This window comes from Choloepus didactylus, chromosome 18, assembly GCF_015220235.1.
Source record: "Choloepus didactylus isolate mChoDid1 chromosome 18, mChoDid1.pri, whole genome shotgun sequence".
Taxonomy (NCBI): domain Eukaryota; kingdom Metazoa; phylum Chordata; class Mammalia; order Pilosa; family Megalonychidae; genus Choloepus; species Choloepus didactylus.
Window position 1 is genome coordinate 27,762,215 of NC_051324.1, and position 24,547 is coordinate 27,786,761.

Consider the following 24,547-nt stretch of genomic DNA (forward strand, 5'->3'; position numbering starts at 1 on the left):
TCATACAACCCAGGGGAATTTTTTTTAGGGGTCGGGGGTGGAGGAGGTACTGGGAGAAATTCTTTCCCCTCAAATTTCTTCAAGATATCCATTCCATTGATCCCAAATTCCCTTGCCTCCTTACAAAAAAAAAAAAAAAAAAAAAAAAAATCCCTTTTGTAAAACAAAAGTCAGATTTGTTGGCTGTTTTCAACCCTCTTCTTAAGTAATGAGCACAAGGCCAACCACCTGCTTGCAAGGGGCCAGGGAGTGAGAGAAGACAAACAAACTCGTATCTCAAATGTTAGCCAGCCACACTGGATAAACATACATATGCTCTCCCTTCCATCAGCCAAGATTTCGGCTGTGGTCAGTTGTGGTTTCTTAACTGGTAAACAATATTTATTGAAAGCAATGTCAAAATAGAAGTTTCTCTGTTTTCCCTCCTAACAATCCCTCAGTCTCTCTGTCTCTCCAGCAGCCTCTGCCCACTTCTGTTCCTCCTCTCTCCATTCCTTCTTTCTCTCCCACCACTGCCTCATCCCAGCCTGGTTCACATCTGGTTCACACACTCTAAGAAGCCGGCCAGAAGTCATCATTGCCCCAGGGTCAAGAGAAACAAGTTACCAAAAGCAGCAGCTCAGGTGGCCAGCTGCCCCCACCCAAGGCTGGCAATGTCCACGAGCCCAACACCTGCACCTGCTCCAAATAGTTGTATCATGTGAGCACTTCCTAATTCCCACATCCGAAAAATTTCCTTTTTAACCTTTATCTTACTTAGCCTCTGTGTATAAAAGACGGCCACTTCCTCTTCCTTAAAACTTGCTCTTCTTCATTAGATTTGGTGCAAGTGGCACCTACACTCACCTGGTTTTCCTCCTCACTGCTGCAACACATCCTTGGGATGTCCAGTCCTTTCACGTGTTTTTTGTTTGCTGATGCTCCCCAAAGTTCTGCCCTTGGCTTCCTTCTCACTTGACATGCCCTCATTGAGCAATCTCAACTTCTCTCTATGCTGTAACTCCTACCAAAACCTCAAAAATTCCCAAATTTGCTTCTCCAGCACAGATTATCTCCCACTCGCTTCTCCCTCAATTCCAGACACATGTGAAACTGTCAACTGCTTAGCCTAGAAAACAGCCAGAGAGATAAGGTTGCTAATTTCCATTGTTTGAAAGAATGTCAGGACCACAGGGCAGACCAGACCAAATGATAGATTTCAGCTCAATATAATAAAGAATTTTCTAACAATTAGCACTAGCCAGCTCTTTTTGAAGTATTGAGCGCCAAACAACCAAAAGCAGGCAGAGAGGATTCCTGCAGCTAGTACAAGGCCAAACTAAGCAACATCTATGTTCTCCTATTCTGAGATTAATACTTCTCAGCTCAGCATTCAGAGATTCAGAAATATAGTTTTTTTTTCTTCTTCCTTTTTTTAAGTACCTGAAATTACAATTCTGCATTATAGGACATTGGTTAGAAACTGTCATAATATTTCCTTGTTATCTGATTATTTTTTTAATGACTATGATTTTTTGCTTATCAAATAAATCATTTGTATAACAAACTCATTTGTCTTATCACACACCCAGGGTTTTAGGAAACAAAATTTAGTTGGCCATTGATTGGAAGCTTTCAGATTAAAGCAAGTTTGCCAAGTTCACAGCTTCTGGACATTTCTCTCTGATCTATTGCCACACACTGTTTTAAAAACCAGTAAATGAGGAGATAAGGAATCCTAATTAAGTCCTAATCTGATTTAACACAAAGACTTTTTAGAAGTTCATCAAGTACCTTGTTCTCTTTTCACCACCACCTCAGATATTATTACCAGTGAATCCTAAATACAGCCAAGGCAAACACTGCACCATTATTGAATATTGACCAAATCTGGGCCAATATTTACTGACTATTTTCATGCTAGGCTCCATGCTATGAAACATGTTGAGGAATGTTGAGGAGTAAGACATGGGCCTGACCTCAGGAAGCTCTCAGCCGGAAGGAGGAGGCAGGTCTGTAAACCAAAAATTGCAGCAGCACAAGCTGAGTGCTAAGATATTTGTCAAAGAGAAGAGGGAAGGCTTCTCAGAGGATGCAACTCCACTTTAGAATAACATCTTTTTTTTTGTAAGGACGTGCCACTTTTATTCAAATGAAAAGGCTACACGTAGTAAGAAAATTCCCTAATATATTGACCACAAATATGTGTAAGACAGAGAAAAATTCTCTCAGATTTAAAGGCAGAGATGGAAGAGTTTAATGGTTACTAGAGCGCTCAGATTATAGAGATAAGGAGGAGCTACTAACTGTTTAGGGGGAGAAAATACAGCAAGGTGTTCAGATGATGGGGGATGGACTCATTTTGACCTGTGTTTGAATCTTGGCTCAGTCTTTTTTTTTTTAATGCATTTTTTTTATTGTGAACTTTAACATATATACATAACAGTGATAATTTTCAAAGTACAATCCAACAAGTAGAGAGCAAATTTCAAAGAATCCTATGGATTACAGTTCCGCAATTTCAGTTATTTCCATTATTGTAAAATATAACATATATACAAAAAGGTGATAACTTTCAAAGTACAGCTCAACAAGCAGTTATATAGGTAATTTAAAAAAAAAATGGGTTACAATTCCACAGTTTCCATTCTTTCCTTATTGTGAAATATAGGATGTATTCAGAAAGGTGCTAACTTTCAAAGCACAATTCAACGAATAGCTATAGAGCAAATTTCAAAGAATGTAATAGGTTACAGTTCCACCATTTCAGTTATTTCCTTCTAGCTATTCTAATACCCTAGCATCTAAAATATATATACACGTTTATATAGTTTCAATATTCATAATCCTTTGTTAAATCTTGTCTGTTGCTACCCCTTCCTCTTGTTTAATCACTTTCTTGATCTTAAGGGGCATCCTAGACAGTGACCACTCTAACCTGTTCATATTGAAAAGGGGGTATTGACACTATGGGCACGGGCATCTGATTGTTGTTCTTGAAGAGGCTGTTGCCTCTGGGTTTTAGGATTTGTCTGGCATAGGAACGCTCTGATGGATTTAAGTTTCTGAGAGATAAAACTCTTAGTGAGAGAATCTTTTATAGAATCTCAGATAGGGACCTATGTATTTCAGAACTACCGTTGGTAAAGGAACAGCTTACTGTGGCCATTTGGGATGTCTAGCTGGAGCTTGTATAAGAGAAACCTCCAGGATTGCTTCTTGACTCTATTTGAGATCTCTTAGCCACTGTTACCTTATTTTGTAGAATAACATCTTTTTAAAATACCTAATTGCAAAATCTATATTAAAACAAAATTATGGATTGGAAAAATGGCGCCGACAGACTTGCTCAACACAGGGTTGCCACAAACCTTCAAATTGTAAAAAACGAAATATCTATGAAGTGCAATAAAACAACGTTTGCTGGAGACTGAGCCATTGCAAGGAAGAGATGAAGATGCTGTAGCCAGTGCTGACTTCTCTAACATGCTATCAGAGGAGGAAAAAGAAGAGTTAAAGACTGAATTAGTTCAGCTGGAAGACGAAATTACAACTTTACGGCAAGTTTTATCAGCAAAAGAGAGGCATCTGGTTGAGATAAAACAGAAACTCGGCATGAACCTAATGAATGAGTTAAAACAGAACTTCAGCAAAAGCTGGCATGACATGCAGACTACAACTGCCTACAAGAAAACACAGGAAACCCTGAGTCACGCGGGGCAGAAGGCAACTGCGGCTTTCAGCAACGTTGGGACAGCCATCAGCAAGAAGTTTGGAGACAAGAGACGAAAGTAGGCGGAACGAATCACAGCGGAGGCAGTTTTGAAGAGGTCCTCAGCTCCACGGCCCACGCCAGTGCCCAGAGCTCGGCTGGGGGCCCCCGGCGGGCCGAGGGGGCCCCAGAGCTGCAGTGCTAGGCCCCGCGGGCCCGAGGGCACCAGCCCCTTCTCCTGCCCGCCAGGCTCCAAATCAGAAGACCAAACCCCCCTCGGGAAGAACCAAGGCCTTGTTGCTATTCAAATGGCCTCTCCACCCAGCTGAATAAATTAATTTCCACTGGCATTTGTGTTTCTGATGAACTGACCACTCGACCATTAGTCACACTTCAATGTTTATAGACTGTCATCTTTAAAATGTCCTCACCTGAGCATGGCCAGAACCCTTTCTTTCTGTAATTCAGCATGTATTTCCCAAAAATGCCCTTGCACCCATGGAAAGTGCAATCCTTGTAGGCTGAGTGAACAAGCCTCTCAGTTCAGTCAGATGGGAGGTATTGGTTGGTAACCGTTTCCAGCAATGCGATGACTTATTGCAAACTCTCCTAGTTACTTCTGCTCTCCCTCACATATATACATTACAAAAATTAGATATTTAAGCAATTACAACACTTAGCTTTTTTTGTTATAAATTCAGTTTTATTGAGATATATTCATATACCATACAATCTTCTATGGTGTACAATCAACTGTTCACAGTACCATCATACAGTTATGCATTCATCACCCCAGTCGATTTTTTAACATTTTCCTTACGCCAGAAAGAATCAGAATAAGAATAAAAATAAAAGTAAAAATGAACACCCAAATCAACTCCCCCATCCCACCCTATTTTTCATTTACTTTTTGTCCCCATTGTTCTACTCATCCATCCATACACTGGATAAAGGGAGTGCGAACCACAAGGTTTTTGCAATTACACTGTCACCCCTTGTAAGCTACATTGTTATACAGTCATCTTCAAGAGTCAAGGCTACTGGGTTGGAGTTTGATAGTTTCAGGTGTTTACGTCTAGCTATTCCAATTCAATAAAACCTAAAAAGTGTTATCTTTATGGTGTGTATAAGAGTGTCCACCAGATTGACTTCTCAACTCCATTTGAAATCTCTCAGCCACTGAAGCTTTGTTTCGTTTCCTTTTGCATCCCCCTTTTGGTCCAGAAGATGTTCTCAATCCCATGATGCCGGGTCCACATTCAGGTTATACAGAAAGGGATCAATATCTCAGAGTTTGGAGACAGCCATTACAATTCAGGAATAGATTTGACTGCTGTAAGAGCTTACAATCTAGGGACCATTACAGTAATCATTTCCCTACTAGCTGTGTGCTAAGATTCAATTCAGAGTTTACACATTGTAGTTAGTTCATATTGTGAGGCATTATAGTGTTTGCCTTTGTTTCTGGCGTACTTCACTCAAAATGCTGTCTACAGGATCCATTCAGCTTGTTGCATGTCTCACAACTTCACTCCTTCTCGTAGTTGCTCAATATTCCATTGCATGCATACACCACAGTTCACCATCCTGTTCCTCAGTCAGTGTACCCTTAGGCCACCTCCAGCCATTGCTAATCATGAATACTGCCTCCATAAACACCAGTGTGCAAATGTCCATTCATGTCTCTGTTCTCAGATCTTCCAAGTACATACCCCACAGTGAGGTTGCAGGACCTTAGGGCCCCACATACTTAGCTTCTTGTGGAACCACCACACTGACCTCCAGAAAGGCTACACCATTCTGCCTCCTCATCAACAGTAAGTAGGTACATCCCTCTCTCCATGTTTTCTCCAGCACTTTTACCCCTATTTATATTTTTTCCTACAATTTTATAGAGATATATTCACATAACATACAAGTATCCACAGTGTACAATCAGTATTCACGGTATCATCATATAGTTGTACGTTTATCACCATAGTTAGCACTTGAACATATTGATTACTATGAAAAAGTATTTTTTTTTTTTTTTGCAAATAATAAAAGATAATTAAAAGAAAAAGAAAATGCCATAGAATACAATATAATAGTAAGGACAGAAAATAACGCCACTACCAAGAATCCCGTATCCCTCCCTTATATCCCCCTCTCATACACATTTAACTTTGGTATATTGCCTTTGTTACATCTAATGGAAGCATATTACAATGTTACTGGTAACTATAGACTCCAGTTTGCTTTGATTATCTTTTTCAACACTCTGCATGGTTGACGTTCATTTGTTCTCCCACATTTGAGAACATTTTTGTATTTGTACATTTAGTAACAGTCATTGGCCACTCCAGTTTTTGCAACATTATACAGTCCCAGTCTTCATCATTTATCTTTACCCCTGGTGTCATACATTCCCCTGTCCCACCTCTTTCAGCTTTACTCACAGACATCTTTGTTCAGTGCACTTACAATATTGTGCTACCATCACACAGTATTGTGTTATCTATTTCTAGATCTATACAATCAATCCTGCTGAACTTTCTGTAGTCTTGCAGCATCAAATTCCTGATCTCTACCCTCTTTCTATCTCCTGGTAGCCTGTGTTATCAGCTTCTAACTCTCAAAGTTTGCTCATTAATGTTAGTTCGTATTAGAGAGACCATATGGTATTTGTCCTTTTATTTCTGGTTAATCTCGCTCAATATGATGTCCTCAAGGTTCATCCATGTTATTATCTGTTTCATGTCTTTGTTCTGTCTTACAGCTGCATAACATTTGGGCTGCTTCCATCTCTTGGCAATTGTGAATAATGCTGCAATAAACATTGGTTTACAAATGTCAAAAAAAAAAAAAAAAAAATTATGAAATCAAAATTGCCTATAATTCCATCTCCTGAACTCAAATGATTGTTTCCATTTGTCCATACTTCCTGCTAATCCTTATCATTTGCATATGCAATTTTTTTCATACATACAATTTTATCAGAGTAGTTTCAAATCGTGTAGTTTTCACATATTATATCATTAGTATGTTTCCATTTTGCTACTGTTTTTACTTCCCACCTCACTCTGTTGACAGAACCGATGCCCTCAGCCTGGGGGGTCATCGTCACCCTTCTACACCTTTCTCTATGCTTGACTCCTCTGGGGGCACCAGAGCAATACTGAGATCAGAACCATTGACCACCCTCCCTTTTCTTGTTCTCCTGACACACCCAACTTCCAGCCATAAAAACCATTCTAATGTCTTCATTTTAAATTAAGAGAAGAGCTGAACTTGCTGTGGCAATTGCCCCAAAAAGCTTGGTCCCCTGCCCCAGGGCCGAGTCTGGCCGGGGGCTGCACCGGACCATGCACGCACCACCGCACAAGCTGCCCGCACCCCGCTTCCTGCCTCGCACCCCAATTTCCCCATTCCTGCAGCTGCGATTAGTTTATTTCCAGAAAAAAGGGAGAAGAGGTTTCCATCCTGTAAGCTGTTGACTCTCCCTGAATGTAAAACCCATTATCTAAATCACTGTGTATTCCATTTAATCATTCACTATTTCTAAATGGAAAGGAGATTTTTAACAAAGGGAAAAACAACAGCAATAACATACTATGGAGCAGCTAACTCACGTCCTGTTTTTTGTGCCAATATGCAAACAACCTGCCTGTAAATACTCCTGTTCACATTACGCTGTGTATTACACATGTATATGGTGTTTCCTTTTCCAGAAACTCCTTTCTTACCTGATAGTTGACTTGTTTTCTGAGTTCTTTGTGGAGGGGAACAAAAACAAGCCTGTCAGTGAGTGGGAGCAGAGCTCCCCCTTGCCGGACTTGGGGCTCAGCCTGTACTTTCTGATGGAGGTCAGGCCCCTGCCAGCCTGCCCCCCATCCCGGCAGCCCATGTGGCGTGAGGGATGGGCTGGTTCTTGCTGTCAGTCAGAAGTCACAGATAAGACCCTACTTTCGTCCTACCTGCTTTGCTTGAAATAACCAGAAGGAGAAACTGCAAAGATTACACTCTAAAAAGCAAGAGAGACTCCTAAAATCCCAAGTGTCCCATGGATCACAGAAGCCGGCAAATTTTCTTTGCTCTGCTACTCATGTACATGTGCTTTTCATACTGTTTTTTCTTGCCTTCCTACCCCATGGCTTCTGCTTTTACTCATAATCTCTGCTCCCTCCAGCTTACAGAGGGGCCAACATAACCTCTTCTGCCATCATCCACAAACCCCCAATATTTCTTGGTTGTTTCTCAAGTTCACCTTTTCATGCCAAGCCCACTCGTGCTTTAATCAGCTGTGGCCTTAGGAGGAGGAGGAGAGAAAGTGGGGTTTGATGACATGGTTCATGAGCTGCCTCTTCAGCAAGGGCAGCGGGGGGCGAGGAGGGACATTTTTCCTCTGCAGGACAGCCGTGGCCAAGAGCCCCCTGACAGCTTTCCCTCACAGAGCCCTGCCTTGGTGAATGGCTTTGTCGATATACTTTTGTGAGCCTTTGAAAAGTAGTTTAGATGGTCAATTAACTGCCATGACGTTTACTAGGATTTCAGATGTGAGTCATTTCCTTGATTTCCTTCAATAAGGAGGGAGGGAAGTAAGAGACATTCTGTCAGCCTGCCAAAGAGGGGAAGGCAATTTACTCTGATAGATCACAGACCTGCCGAGGCACAGCCCCCAGACACCACAGCTATGCTCTCACACTTGCCAAGGGCAACAAAGAGGGCCAACTTTCAAGCTGTGGGTTCAGGTACCAGTTCTGCCACTGACTGGCTGTGTGATCTTGAAGAGGTGAAAACATTTTCAGTCTTGCTTTCCTCATCTCTAAAATGAGGTAAATTTAAAAAAATAAAGTGACTTCATATAAGTAATTGTAAGGGCTAAAAGATTAAATGGAGAGTAGGGTTTAAAATGCTTTCATATTAATTCAGGGTTATACGAATGCTGCTGTAATTTATTTCCCATTTATTTTCCAGCCTACAGAAAGCCCTTGTCAACTAAGTAAATGTTCAGTTTTCTCCATCAATAGGAATAGAAATCAGCCACAAAGTCATCAATTTCTCTTGGATTTTTATTCCGGGCCAATAATGCCACACCTACAGAAGCAAAACTGAAAAGGTATTTTCTTTCATATGCCTCCAAGTACTTCAGTCTTTAAAATATAATTCAGAGACTTTAAATGGTGGAGTAAGGCCTTGCTCAGAAGCATCCAGTTAAAAAGGTGGGGGGAAAAGCAGACAAAGCATATTGATACTTTCTACCTTTATTTAAAAAGAACACAACTCCTCCTCCTAATACAGACACAAACACTGACACATTCCAAGGAGGAGCCCACAAAATTTTAAAATAAAATAAAATAATAAAAAATGGAGAGGGAAAGAGAGAAAAAACTGGGGAGAACAGTGGGACCTTATTTAACACCAGTCTATGTACCCCAGACCTAGGGCTGTCCAGGAATGTTTTCCCAGATAGGACATCTCACCTTAAAAAGGAAGAGCAGCCTTAACCTGGCCACTCCCACCCCACCCACAGAACTCAGTCTTCAGCATCATCAAACTGTCCCGTTTCAAAGACCATCTTGGAATAATGGGGTATCAGTGGAGGTGGATGGTGCCAGCTGGGGTCATAGATCATGTCTCCTTGTGGGGCACAGCACACCCAAGGTTTGACCTCTTGAAAAATGCTCTCCTGGATGTCATCAGCATCTGCAGGCAGTTTTAAAATACAGGTTGAAGGAAGGAGGGGAGGTGGAAACAGAGAAACATATATGTTTTGCAACAGACACTGGCACTTATTTTCTTTGTTTAAAACACACACACACACTTGTAAACTCTGTTCTCCCTTTCTGATGAACTGCAAACATGTTCCTTCTGAAGCATCCCACAGGGAGCTTCTAGACAAGAGTTCTTAGCAGTACAGAGGAAGCAACTGGATAATAAAGCACTTCCTGCTGCTGCGACAGCTCAATTCATGCAAAGATTTTGAAGAGAGTAACACTGTTTTGATGTTAAAACAAACTGCTATATTATGCAGTCAAATGCAAACTTGGCATGCACTTTTGGCCATATGAATCTCAGCTGCCAAAAAAAGTCAGTTTCACCAGATATCAGGCTAACCTTAGAGATGCGCAACCCTCTTCCAAACTGTCTTTAAGGGTAATTTTGGTAAGAAGATCTGAGAAGCCATGGCCTAGAACCTCAGAAACCTTGCACTTACCATATGGATTCTCTTGATCTGCTTTCAACTCCAAGTCCCAATCCTCATTAAAAAGATCGGCAGTCTGTGCCTTGGACATGCCATCAGACACCCCTTCTGGCAGCTCCCAGGGATTTGGCTCCCCATCAGAATCTTCATCATCCAAAGTAAAGCCTTCCTCTTCAGAATGGGTGCCTTCACCATGGGAAGGAGAATCATTTGTGATACTCTGTGCTCCACTGGCTACAAAATCGATAAAAGGAAAGTCTTCAAAGAACTGACAAGCCAGAGAGACGTACTCACATGCTTGGATGGAGTGGGGAAAGGACAATAATTGGGGGTGGGCAGGTATTAAAAATCATTCATATCTAGCTTGGTAATGCATTTGGAAAATTTTTTGGCAGACTTACTCAGAGGGTCATAAAACAAGTGTACAGAGTTCTCAGCCACCTGAGCACTAAAAATCATGTTTTTGTTCTGTTTACATTCTTAGAAGTAGGGTTGATCATTTATTTTAAATAATATGCCACAAATTGCCAAGTCTTGTAATTCACAGCAGGGAGCCAGGCACGGTTTATATTTTCAGATAGTTTATGTGTCATGGAGGCAAAAGGCCTCTGGTAAAAAAGCTTTCACAAAACAAGTGTGAAATTAATTTTTGCCCTCCTGTTCCTCCCTTCTTCCTCCTGTTGGAGGTGAGCACGGACACAAGGGGAGACGGCAGGAATGCAGGTGAAGAGCAGAAGCTGTCCAGTCACAGTGGGCAGCCACCACATCTCCACCTGATGTCGGAAAGGCTTATTTGCAAAAGCTTTCAAAATAGCAGAAGAAAGTTTGGGGAAGGATAATGGACCTCCAAGCATATGGTGGTATGGGGATGGCAGTTTCCAGTGAGAAAAGAATCAGTCTAAGAACAGTCATACTATACATACTTCATGCTTCAGTGTAATAAGAACAGCTATAAGCAACAAAGTTAACAGTTCAGGGCATGAGTTCAAATCCCAGATCTGACCATTATTTAACGTGTGATTAAGCTAAAATTACTTAACTATTCTATACCTCAGTTTCCTCATCTGTAAAATGGACATAAGGTTATTATGAGAATTAAAGAAAACGAAAAAGAAAAAAGAGCAAGACAAAGAACAAAAAGAACAAAATGCCCATTATAAAGCTATTGTCTCTCAACTTAGAACTGGCACACAATTAATACTCAATAAGTGTTAGCTGCTGTGAGTATAACTACTATATACTTGGTGCTTTGTGTAGAACATTTTCCAACAGAATTTTCAGTGATGATGGGAATATTCTATAATCTGCTGTCCTACAGGGCAGCGCCAGCCACACATGAGCACTTGAAATGTGGCTAGTGCAACTGAGGAAGTGAACTTTTCATTTTATTTGATTTTAATTACTTTTAATTTAAGTAGCACCAGTTGCCATTAATATGGTATTGGGCAGTGCAGTTCAAGACCCTCTCCCTCAGTCTTCAGAACAACCATCTGAGGTAGGTATTATTACTCCCATTTTCAAGATGCAGAAAGGGTAAGTGTTTAACCTAAGTCCACAAAGCTCGAGCCCAGGATGCTCTGACCCAGAGCTGAAATTTAACACCATCTTGCCTGGTTCTAAAGCTTATATTCATTCCAGTGTCCCATGCTGTTTTCCTCAGTGGAAGGGAGGGGTTTGGACATAAAGAAAGTCCAAGGTTTTCCTTAAGGAAGCTCCGGAAGGGCTTCCAGACCAAGGCACTGTTGAAACACTAGCCAGGGAAAGCAACTTGGCAGTAGAGGGAAGGACTGGCTAGAAAGAGATGTTAACAGATGTGTAGAGACAGCCGTTCTTGCCACTTCCTTAGTCTCCAACCCAGTCTCTGCCACCTACTTGCCTAGTCTATCCATGGCCTTCTCAGTCTCTGTCTCCTTCAGATGGGAATGGTCAGGTATGGCAAAGTCAACCTGCAAGAAGAAGAAACAATTACTTGGGGATCTGGATATCTGGGGCATGCCCATTATACAGCTATTGTCTCTCAACTCCAAACCCATCCTTCTATCCTCCTCTTTGTGAAACAGAGGCTGGGACACTGCAACCCATATTTTGACTTTGCCCAGTTTAGACCTGGCAAGGTTGGAAGAAGGGACTTGCTCCTTCGTATCTCTATATTATCACCTCAGCAATACTTCTTCACCCCCAGCAGAAAGAGTTCCTATAGCAGCAGCTGAATCCAGTTTAGCTTTCCAACAGTCACAGAAGTAGCCTTATCCTGGGGTGGGGGGTGGGGGGCAGAGGGGCCTCTTTAGAGGATGGGGTCTCAGAACCTCAACACCTCCCCTCCAAGCTCTGGAACCCCCAAGACCAGATGGGGCAGTGCCCCCTTCTCAGAGATCAGAATTTCAATTCTGCAAGGCCTTTCCTCTAAGCTGTTAAACTTTAATAATTCCAGCCTCATGCCTTTGTTCCCTCAGCTGTAGGGCTGGTAGCTGTTTCTTGCAGTTGCTACTTCCATGTTCACTTCTTACCCTTTCAGTTACTTAGATAACAACTTTATATCTAGTTAACAAGTGTTTCTGTCAAGTTCTCTGTTTAAATAATGGTGTGGTTTCTGTCTCCTGGCCAATATTTGGGGGGGCAAGAGGGAGCTTTGGTTCCTCTGCACTGCTGAACACTGAAGGGAATCTCTGTAACCTAAAGCAGAACTGTTTAAGAGAATCCCAATAAATAGGTATCTTCCCTTACAGCCAACCAGACACATCTCTGCTCCTCTCACTCAAACGTTCCTGAAAGCAGATCAGCTCCAAGACCTCTTTCCTGATGGAACAAGAAATGCAGCCTGCCAGATTTCAATCCCAGCTCTGTCATTTAGAGTGACCTTGATCGCATCATTGCAACACATTTTAACAACGGTGCCTGGGTTTCCTTCTCTGCACACCAGGAATAATTAATTGTTCCATCCTCGCAGAGGGCTTATGATGAGATAACACTTATGAAAACACCTAACATGCAGCAAGAATGTAACACTTGTTGAATGTAAATCTGTTTTTCTTTTCTCCTACATCTAAACTGCACTTGGCACCTGCCCAGGACTTAAGCATGAAAAGTATTACCATTGTGATCCAGCCCTGCTGCACCTCCGTTTAATGAGTCAATTCCGCCTCCTGTGGTCAAGGACAGCCTCTGGTCAGTGCTGCCACAGGCGGGGCCTCTCACCTGGGCCACTGCAATATGCAACAGCCTGCTAACTACCTCCTTCTTGCCCAGCCTCAGTGTTAATCACCACTCTGGTCAAAAAACCTACAACAGCTCTTCATTGCCTGAGCGCAGTTAGTCATGGTATTCAAGCCTCCCCCCCAAGCCAGTTCCCATTAACATGTTGAACATCCTCTTCTCTTCCCTCTCCCTGGCCCGAGCTCCAAGCCATGTGCCCCGCAGTTCACATCTCCATCCTTTGCAGGAATCACCCTCTTACTCTGGAGAGGAAGTGCACATCCCTTCCTGTTATGTCCCGTCAAAATTAGTCTCATCCTAGTCTGCGTTCCCAAGTAACCTTCTTTATAAGGCTATCACTGCATTTTTCACATCCTACGTTTGTTTGCTAAACATTCCATTCATCTGTCCAGCTATTTCAGGGTCAATTACGTACCAGGCACACACTATGCTAGGCGTAAACAGCACTAAACGAGGGTTCCCACCCTTAAAGAGCTCAAGCTCATCGTCTACCAGGGATTATAGATCATAAACAAGGGTAGGTGATGACTGTAACAACGGCCTTTGAAAAAACAGGAGCTGTCTGGCGCGCAAAGGGAAACAAGTTTCTGGAAACCCTGCGTCAAACAGGGCCTTTTGGTCTCAGTAAGTATAAAAGGAGAGCGTGCAGGTGACATTATCTGATTTGATGATGGGTCTCCCCACCAATGAACAGGTATCGTTAAGTTAAATTTCCTTTCCTCGCCGCCCTCACCTGGCCCCTGCCCAACCTGCCCAAACCCCCAGCACCAGCCGGTTTCCGCAGCGCTCGGTTATCCGTATCATCTCCCATTTACCAAGTACGTACAGCCGTGAGCCGACAGCCTTCCCTCCCAACGCCCTCGGGAGGTCCAGCCGCGCAATCGCGCAATCGCGCGGCCCCATCGCCCCTCGGCCCGGCAGTTTGCAGCTCGAGCGCGCGCCCAAACGGCGCTTCGCATTAGCGGAGCGGCCAAAGGCGTTTCCCCGGCTCCATGGCCCCTTGCCCAGCCCCGCCCAGCGAGCCCCGCAACTTCCCGCCCGGGTTGCAGGTAGTGGCTGCCACCGGCCCCGGCGCAGCGCTCACCCCCAGGCTGGGGGGCGCCTCCCGCGCGCTCCGCAGCGGCGGGCCCCGAGGCGGCTCCGCGGCCCCAGGCGCCTGGGCCCGGGCGGCCTGAGAGTCCATGCTAGGAGGCCCGCGGCTCGGCGCCTGGACGCTTCTCGGCCACGTGACGCACTGGCCTGGCGACCAGCCGGAGAAGACGCCGCAGAGGGGCCAATCAACCGGGGGTACTCCCGACCGAGGGGGGCGGGACACCGGGGTCACGAGGAAGCCGGGGCGGAGCGGCGCAGGAGGGGCGGGGCGCGCCGAGGCAGCGAAAGATCCATACCCATCGGGTCCGGGAATCCCAAGCAAACTAGGGTATGATTTTGCACCATCCAGCAACCTTATGACAGCTTTTTGGGACATTAAGTTAGGGCCTATTCTTTCATCTCCCTCAAAAAAATAAGGTATTCGAAAAAGTTTAGCATAGCAGATGACATAATAGTCAATGTTAGTTTCTTTTCTCTAGGAAGGCTTTCCTACAGGGAAAATGTGACCAATTAATGCGTCTCAATAGGTCGGATTGGCTCTATGTCAGTGCTGTCCAATATAACCTTCTGTAATGGTGGAAATAAATGTTCTGTTAGCTATGCTGTTAAATATGGTAATCAGCCACATGTGGCTATTGAGCAATTGAAATTTGGCCAATGTAACCGAGAAACTAAATTTTTATTTTTTAATTTTAATAAAATAAAATTTGAATTGCCAAGGATGGCTAGGGTCTACTGTATCTAACAGCACAGCTCAGCTCGAGGTGACATACTTAGGATGCATTTTTCATAAACCGCAATGGTGAGAACCAGATACAGGGTTGTGATGACCCACCTTCTTAGCCTTGCCTAAAGGAGCCAAGCATTACCCTCTTTGCTCTCTTCTCTTATGGGCAACAAGCACCTATTTCCTAAAATAAAAACACCTGGTAGGATTTAGATGTTAAACTTCCCAGGACTTAGAGGAGAGGGAAGAGGAAATTTTTCTTGATTTTAAAACATGACAAGCAAACAAAGTCACAGTATGAAAACTCAAAATAAAAATGCCCCAAACAGACTCTAATATTCTTAGGAATTTAATACATAATAAAGCTGGCATCACAAAACAGAGAGACACATGATTGGCCGTAAATGGTGCTGGAAAAACCGCTTGGGGAAAACACTGAGTTGTCCTCAGGAAGAGGAAGGGCTTTTGAAGCAAAAATCACATAAAACCCTCTGGATATTTAAAAAAAAAACAAAACAAAAAAAAAACACACACACAAAAAAGCTGGAGGCAAAAATGAAAAATACCTAAAGATTAATGTTCTTAATATATAAAGAAATATAAATTAGTAAGAAAAAAAGAACAGTTAAAAAAATGGTGAAAGCATGAAAAGACCAAAGAAACATGGGGGAAAAAAAAGACATTAACTTCTTCACTAATATCAAAGAAATGCAGAGTAAAACAATGACATATCACTTTTCACCTATTAAAGTGGTAAAAAATAACAAAATACCCATACAAGTAAGGATGTTGGCACTCTCATACACTGCTTTAGTGAAGGAGCAAATTGGCAATACAAAGCAATATTCTTTAAAATAGTTATATCCTTGATCTAGTAACTCCACTGTCACTGGATATTAATCTCCTAAGGAAATAACCAGGTTATAAACAAAAATTTACAAGGCTCTTCATTAACATCTATAATAAATATTATTATAAAAAATTACAAATGACAAGATCCAACCATAGAGGATTAGTAAAATAAGTAATGTCTCATTTATACAATGGAATGCTATGAATCCATTAAATGTTTTTAAGACTATTTAATAACATGGGAAAGTAACATTTTAGGAGAAATACAGATATACAAGTGCACTGAATGCTTCACCCAGTAACACAAGATTAAGTTAAAAGGCATAAAATTCTAACAATTGCCTCCGCTGCTCCCACAATTGCCCTTCTCTGCTCCAAGCCATGCTTACATGCCGCCCCACTGAAGCACTTCTCTACTACTCTAATCTACTTCCTACACGTTCCTTCTTTTTATTTCCGGGGCTCCCCAATGCAAACACTTGTCTGCTGATCAGTCCCAAAGAGAAAGTACACTTTTATATTGTCTTAACCCTCTTAAAGGATAACCTTTCCCTCAATACTCAGCACCTCCTTCTTTGCTGCTTCAGATGATGGGATTAGAGAGGATGCCTTTCTTCACACTGCCCTATTTCCTCCATATTTTCTACAAATGCATACCACATACTTTTATAATAAAGAGAGAATAAACAAAAAGAACTGTACTTTCTCCACCATTTTAACTGGCCCCTAGGTCTAGATTAGACCAGGATAATAAATGAAACTCAATTATAGGATTTCCAGGTATTTTGGAAAACACTTAGGACCCAAGGCAGGTCCAGACTCAACAAGTAGCTTTTGCCACTAAATAACAGTTCTCTTTTCTAAAATTAAAGATTAATACATTAACGCAAAATTAAAGCATGTCTCAAAATCAGACAGCCATCTTGTTAGCCATCTCTGAGCAAATTACAGACTGATTCATAATACATATCTGCCCAGAGGGCTTACAATACTATTTCACAAAGTTGTCTTTGTTGTTCTTCTTTTCACAAATGGCCAGCCTGGTGCATAGCATGTTTAGCTACAAACGCTTCTGCTAACTCTCCCTGCAACATCTTCATGGCTCGCCAATAGATCTGTCCACAGTTCTCAGGCCTACCAAGGGGGTGGTTCAATTCTTCTTTGAGGTAATCCATCCAAAGATCTTTAAAAGACACACACACACAAAAATACTGTAAACATATAATTAGAAAATTGGCATGGCTTTATTAGGTAAATGTAATTATTTAATATCAATTCAACCCAAGATTTCTAAGAAATGTAACTTCTGGCTATTAATTCCTGAGGACTCTATGTGAAACAATACTTCATTCACTTGTATTCCTTAACACTAAGGTATATCAAAACAAATCCTTTAAAAGTAGAAAAACTTTACTTCAATCATGAAAGTCTATGTTATTTTGTGAAATAAAAAATACTAAATATTTTAGAGAGATTTTGCAGAGTCTGTTTCAAGGTGACGCTGACCTCAATGAGTTCACTGTAACCCAATAAAACTTGCTCAGGTTAGTAAAAATGCAGCTTTCATTCCTTTCGCCAGGAAAGTCTGCTGAAACCATGAAGGAATTAAAGTATTTTTTTAATATGAGTTTAATAACAATATATGTCACTGTTTTTTTAAAGAGTTTATAAATACAGCACCAGTCTTTATATGAACTATCTTTGCCCAGGCGTCTGTTTCACAAGTCCCACAAATGAGGGTAATGTGGTGACAGCGAATGACAACTAATGCCAATGTGCATCCCACAGTTACCCTTTTGCTATAATTCCCACTCCTTTTGGTTCTAACCTACATTATTAACCTTTCCCTTACAAATATTACATTTTTTTAGAGAACCAAACCAAGCAAATCTTGGTTCCAAATAGAAGACCTAGGGAACCTCAGGCTTGTGAACTCACAAAAATTATAAGCAAAATTATGCATGCAAATATTTATGCACAAAGTGAGGGAGGAGGCAGGAAAAGGATACATAATTTTATTCTTAACGAGGACTGTGACCCAAAAGAGGTTAATAAACATTGTTCTAATGGTACTGATACGTAAAAGACAGCACATGCAAACAGACCCATGTGTCTATAACTGAAGTTTACTTACCAGAATCTACAGATCCAAACTCTCTCAAAGCCCTTTCATAATATTCTCTTAAATTCACCATCTTGCAGGATTCCTAAAAAAAAATAATAATCAGATGATCTTGTCTCAAAAGCCTAATTTATAATGTCTCAGATTCATTTCAACAACATTATTATGTTGCTACCACATGTTAGGTACATGAAGGAGGGTTGGGGAAAGGAGGTTCAGATGAACAAAGCTTGGCTCTCAACTTACCCTGAGAAAAGTCTAATGCAAACGACTAGTACTACTACTCGCCAGAGCAAAGTAAATGCTAAGCAATGATAAAAACACTTTGGTATGGTGGCATGAAGAAAAGCCTATTTAGTCCTCAGTGGGAGAACATGGGCAGCTTCACAGACAACAGAAAATTTGAGAGCCTTGAGGGATGAGCGGGATCTAAATAAAGATTTAAAATGGGGATGATTCTACTTCCCATGGCCAAGGATTTCTTCGAGTATCTGAGCTCTGAAACATACTAGTTATTTCTACCTTAAAACTTTTTTTTATCTAGGCAAAGTATCAAGAAATACTAGTTATAAGGTCTTCAGCGATCTTCAGCAAGTTTGTTAAACCCTCTGGCCTTGACAGTTTCCTCACATGTAAAACAGGGAGAATACCTCTTTGAGCAACTATGGGGATTAAAAAAAACAAGATTGTTATGGACTTAAGAGGTTAATTTTAAGCCCCACAGTAAACACAAAGAAATTATCAGAGAATATGACCATAGAGATGAAAAGTAGAGTATGGGTTAAGAGAAATGGGGGAAGGGGCAATGGGGAGTTAAGAAATGAGTGTAGGGTTGCTGTTTGAGGTGAAGGGAAATTTCTAGTAATGGATGGTGGGAAAGAGCATTACAACATTCCAAACATGATTAATCCCACTAATGGGATGCTAGGGAGGGGGTGGAATGGGAAGATTTAGGCTGTATATATGTTTCCACAACTGAAAAAAAAAAAGACAGTCTAAATAGATGACAATTGAATGCCAAGGATGAACCTGGATGGAACTGGAGGATGGAGAACAGGAGGCTCAAAGGGACACAGTTGAGACATAAGGAAAAGGAAACATAGAATGTAAGCTTTGTATCATTGTTGAATCTCTTGTACTTCTTAGCTGTGCTTAATGGGATTGCATAAAAGAATGTTCTTGTTCATGGGAAGCATATATGTGAATTATAGTGTTTGTTCAAGGATGTGTGCAACTAGCTCTCATATGTTCAGAAGACAGAGCAATAGATGATGGATGATAGATAGGGAGGGAGGGAGGGAAAGAAATAGCGATGTGACAGCATGTTAAAGTTGGTGGATTGGGCTATCGGGGGAGGGGGGTCAGGGTATGATGGAGTTCTGTGTATGGGGTTAGTATTGTTTTTGCAACTGTTCCTATAACTTTGAATTTATTTAAAAAAAAAAAAAAAGACAAGAACCAAAAAAAAAAAAAAAAAAAACAAGATTAAAACCAAAGACCTAACTGAACTGAAGAGGCTAGAGAATGATCAGCAGTCTAACCCTAAAGCAAGTAGAAGAAAAGAAATAACAAAGATTAAAGCAGAAATAAATGCATTGGAAAAAAAAAAAAAATAGAAAGAATTAAAAAAAATGAAATTTGGTTTCTTTGAGAAGATCAAGAAGATAGAGCCTTAGCTAGACTAACAAAGTCAAAAAGAGAGAGGACCCAAATAAACAAAATCAGAAATGAAAAAGGGATAATTACTATGGATCCCAAAGAAATAAAATAAAATAAAATCATAAGAGGATACTATGAACAATTGTATGCCAACAAGCTAGATAATTTTCAGGAAATAGACAATTTCCTGGAAACACATCAACAATGTAGACTGACCCAAGAAGAAAAGACCTCAACAAACCAGTAACAAGCAAAGAGATTCAATCAGTCATCAAAAATCTACTTACAAATAAAAGCCCAGCGCCAGATGGCTTCACAGGGGAATTTTACCAAATTTTCCAAAAAGAATTGACAACATTCCTGCTCAAACTCTTTAAAAAAAATTAAAGAAAAAGGAACAACACCTAACTCATTTTATGACGCTAATATCACTCTGATACCGAAACCAGATAAAGATACTACAAAAAAAGGAAAACTATAAGCCAATCTCCCCAAGGAATATAGATGCAAAAATCCTAAACAAAATACTTGCAAATCAAATCCAAAGGAACATGAAAAGAATTATACACCACGACCAAGTGGGGTTCATTCCTGACATGCAAGGGTGACTCAACATAAGAAAATCAATTAATGTGATACAACACATTAATAAATTGAAAGGGAAAAATCAAATGATCATTGCAATAGAGGCTGAAAAAGCATTTGACAAAATTCAACATCCCTTTTTGATAAAAACACTTCAAAAGGTAGGAACTGAGGGAACATTCCTCAATATGATAAAGAGCATATATGAAAAACCCACAGCCAGCACAGTATTCAATTGTGAGAGACTGAAAGCCTTCCCTCTAAGCTGGGGAATGAGACAAGGATGCCCACTCTCACCTCTATTACTCAACATTGTGCAAGAACTTCTAGCCAGAGCAATTTGCCAAGACAAAGAAATAAAAGGTATACAAATTGGAAAGGAAGAAGTAAAACTGTCTCAATATTTGCATATGATATGATCTTATATTTAGAAAATCCTGAGAATTCAATGACAAAGCTACTTGAGCAACTAAAAAAAATCAGCAGAGTGGTGGGATATGAGATTAATGCACATAACTCATAATGTTCCTATACATGAGTAATGACCTAACTGAACAATCAAAAAAAAAATTCCATTTCCAATAGCAATTAAAAAAATCAAGTACCTAGGAATAAACTTAACCAAAAACAGAAAAGACCCCTACTCAGAAAATTACAAAACCTTACTAAAAGAAATAAAGAAGGGCCTAAATAGGTAGAAAACTATTCCTGCTCATGGATAGGAAGACTAAACGTCATTAAGATATCAATTCTACCCAATCTGATCTATAGATTCAAAGCGATTCCAATCAAAATTCCAACAGCCTACTTTGCAGAGTTGGAAAAGCAAGTTATCAAATTTATTTGGAAGGGAAAGGGGCCTCGAATTGCCAACAACATCCTAAAAAAGAAGAATGAAGTAAGGACTTACACTTCCTGACTTTGAAGCCTACTATAAAGCCACAGTAGTGAAAACAGCATGGTATTGGCACAAAGATAAAGATATTGATCAATGGAATCAAATTGAGAGTTCAGAAATAGACCCCCACATATATGGTTGACTGATTTTTGATAAGACCCCCAAATCCACTGAACTGGGACAGAACAGTCTTTTCAGCAAATGGGGCTGGGAGAACTAGATATCCATAACCAAAGGAGTGAAAGAGGACCCCTACTTTACACCACATACAAAAATTAATTCAAAGTGGATCAAAGACCTCAATATAAGAGACAGCACAATAAAACTCTTAGCAGATAATACAGGGAAACATCTTCAGGATCTAGTAATAGCAGGTAGCTTCTTAGACCTTACACCCAAAGCACAAGCAAAAAAAGAAAAAATAGATAAATGAAAACACCTCAAAATCAAAAGCTTCTGTGCCTCAAAAAACTGTCAAAAATGTGAAAAGGCAGCCAACCCAATGGGAGAAAATATTGGAAACCATGTATCTGATAAGAGACTGATAACCTGCACATATAAAGAAATCCTATAACTCAGCAACAATAGTATAAACAGCCCAATTATAAAATGGCAAAAGATATAAAAAGGTATTTTTCCAAAGTGGAAATACAAATGGCTAAAAAACACAGGAAAAAAATGTTCATCTTCACTAGCTATTAGGAAAATGCAAATCAAAACCACAATGAGATACCATCTCACACCAGTAAGAATGGCTACCTTTAAACAAACAGGAAACAATAAATGCTGGAGAGGATGTGGAGAAATTAGAATTCTTATTCATTGCTGGTGGGAAGGTATAATGGTACAGCCACTGTGGAAGACAGTTTAGCAGTTTCTCAGAAAACTAGATATTGCATTACCCTACAATCTGGCAATTTTACTTTGAAAGCACTGACACAGACATTTGTACAGGGATGTTCATAGCAGCACTGTTCACAATCGCCAAGAGATGAAAACAATCCAAGTGTCCTTCAACATACAAGTGGATAAACAAAATGTGGTATACACATACAATGGAATACTACGCAGCAGTAAGAAGGAATAAGGTCCTGAAACATATGGCAACATAGACGAATCTTGAAGATATAATGCTGAGTGAAATAATCAGACGCAAAAGGAGAGCTATTGTATGTTACCATTTCTATGAACTCCCTGAACAACGTAAAATCAATGACTTATAATGTAGAATATTGTGGACCTAGTGATAGAAGATAGTGAGGGGGAATGATAATCTAATATGTTAATGATGGTGAATTCAAAGGTATGGGAATAGATACAGGTGGTGATTGTTTGTTAATGGGATTCAGAGCTGTATTGAAGGTGAATAGGATTGAAAGGGGTTGTTTAAAGGCATGTATCCCACAGATTGGCACCACAAATATAGAAAGGTGCTTGCATGATACACTTCTAAGGTATGACACTAGAACAGAGAGTTGACAAAAGAATGGTAATTGGGAAAAATCTACCTATTGCATACTAAGGAATAAATTAATAGGAATATCCTACTAATACCACGCAAATACTAGGGACAAATTATAAAGGGCTGAAAAGAGCTATGAGGTGTTTTGGGACATGAGAATTACTTAAAATGGAGAGTGATGAAGACTGTACAACTAAGTGATGATAATGTGAGATATGGACGGATCATTCTGGACATAACATATGCTATGTGAACTTAGGAACCCCTAATTTATAAGTGAAGCCCTCGATATTAAGGCTTGCTCTGGTGAAACTGAGCTAAGCCCATCTATATTTATGCCTAGAAGTCACCTACAGAGAACCTCTTTTGAGGCTCAAATGCGGACTTTCTCTCTCTAAGCCCAACTCAGTAAATAAATTCATCACCCTCCCCCTGATGTGGGACAAGACCCCCCCAGATGAGTGAGTCTCCCTGGCGACATGGGACACGGATTCTGGGAATGAGCATGCTTTTTGACCAAAAGGGGGAAAAGAAAGGCAACAAAATAAGGTTTCAGTGGCTAAGATAATTCAAATAGAGTCAAGAGGCTCTTCTGGAGGTTACTCCTAAGCAAGCTTCACCTAGATATGCCAAATGACCACAGTATGATGAGCCCAAGTCAACAGTAGTCCCAAAAACCCTAAAGAATACCCAGATACCTAACTGAAACTCTATAAAGTTTCATCACTAAGTTTATTCTTCAGAAACTTAAATCCTCCAGAGAACTCCCATGCCAGCTAAGTCCCAAAACCCAGAGTCAATAGCCCCTTCAAGAACATCAACCAGATGTGTCCCCTTTTCCCATAATGCTGACACCCCTTTTCAACAAGAATAAGTTAGGGTTGTCACTGCCTAGACATCCCTGAAGATCAGGAAAGTGATTAAACTAGAGGAAGTGGTAGCAGACAAGACGGAATTTAACAAAGGATTATGAATACTGAATGTCTATATAATTTTCTTCTTCTTAGTTGCTAGGGTATTAAAATAGCTAGAAGGAAAGAATTGAAATGGTAGAACTGTAACCCATAGCATTCTTTGAAATTTGCTCTATACTACTTGTTAAATTATAATTTGAAAGTTATCACCTTTTTGTATATGTTATATAAATTTTTGGAAATTTCCTATATAACCAGTTGTTAAATCATACTTTGAAATATATTGAACTGTAACCCATAACATTTCTTTGAAATTTGCTAACTACTTGTTAAATTATACTTGGAAAGTTACTACTTTGATGTATACATGTTATTCTACAATAAAAAAGTATGATTAAAAAAAAGTGAATGAGTATCCCTCATCTTAGAAATTTATCTCAAGAAAATAATTCAAAAGAAAAAAAAAATAAAACCATGTAAAAGAAATGCTTATAACAGTCTGTCAAAAAAACTAACAACTTATAGTTAATGGAATAGTTAAGGAAAGCAGAATGGTGCAGCCCATCTGGAGGGCAGTGTGATGGTTCCACAGCAAGCTAAGAATGGGGTTGCCATATGGTCCTGCAACTCGGTTATTGGGTATATACTTGGAAAAACTGAAAAGAGGGACACAAATGGACATTTGCACAGTGGGGTTTATGGTGTCAGTATTCATGGTTTGCAGTGGATGGAGGTGGCCTAAGGGTACATCAACTGATGAGCAGAATGGCAAATTGTGGTGTACACACACAGTGCAATGCTGACCTGCTACAAGAAGGAGTGAAGTTATGAGGTAAATGGACATTGAGGACAGTATGTTGGGTGAAATAAACCAGAAATGAAAAGAAAAACATTATAATGCCTCACTAATATGGACTAACTATAATGTGCAAACTCTGAGAATTGAGTCTGAGAGCACAGGTTATCAGGGGAAGGCTTATCATAAAGGTTCCTAGATTGTAAGCTCTTAATAGCAGTTACATTTATTTCTGAGTTGTAATGGCTATTTCTAAATTCTGAGATGCTGAGCTCTTTGTGTATAACCAGGTCAGCCCCTGGAACTTGGGTATCTGTGTGACACCTGAGACTCAGAGCCAGAGTTTAGAGGC

General features: G+C 40.4%; 2 protein-coding genes and 1 pseudogene across 2 annotated transcripts in view; 1 reads left to right on the plus strand and 2 right to left on the minus strand.

The window, feature by feature from the left end:
- Nucleotides 1-3,398: 3,398 nt before the first annotated feature.
- Nucleotides 3,399-4,041, plus strand: LOC119514433 (annotated as a pseudogene).
- Nucleotides 4,042-8,724: 4,683 nt separating this feature from the next.
- On the minus strand, nt 8,725-14,366 carry COPRS (coordinator of PRMT5 and differentiation stimulator). The gene is made up of 4 exons (XM_037810179.1): nt 14,173-14,366; nt 11,752-11,821; nt 9,888-10,109; nt 8,725-9,376 (listed from the first exon to the last, which is right to left on the minus strand). The coding sequence occupies exons 1-4, from the start codon at nt 14,269-14,271 to the stop codon at nt 9,207-9,209; spliced, it is 561 nt and encodes a 186-aa protein (XP_037666107.1). The 5' UTR covers nt 14,272-14,366; the 3' UTR covers nt 8,725-9,206.
- Nucleotides 14,367-15,521: 1,155 nt separating this feature from the next.
- UTP6 (UTP6 small subunit processome component) overlaps nt 15,522-24,547 on the minus strand; it is a 46,288-nt gene continuing 37,262 nt past the window's right edge. The window contains exons 18-19 of the mRNA XM_037809309.1: nt 17,894-17,966; nt 15,522-16,942 (exon numbers count right to left, since the gene is read on the minus strand). Of these exons, the coding sequence (XP_037665237.1) occupies nt 16,785-16,942; nt 17,894-17,966 (231 nt within the window). The 3' untranslated portion in view covers nt 15,522-16,784. The remainder of the gene's footprint in view (nt 16,943-17,893; nt 17,967-24,547) is intronic.

What these genes read in the sequence shown, in the direction of transcription:
- COPRS (XM_037810179.1), bottom strand. Translation starts at nt 14,271, where the DNA reads ATGGACTCTCAGGCCGCCCGGGCCCAGGCGCCTGGGGCCGCGGAGCCG. An exon ending in GAAGGCCATGGATAGACTAG is followed by an intron (nt 10,110 to 11,751) that starts GCAAGTAGGTGG and finishes TCGATTTTGTAG; the next exon opens with CCAGTGGAGCACAGAGTATC. An exon ending in AGATCAAGAGAATCCATATG is followed by an intron (nt 9,377 to 9,887) that starts GTAAGTGCAAGG and finishes AACTGCCTGCAG; the next exon opens with ATGCTGATGACATCCAGGAG.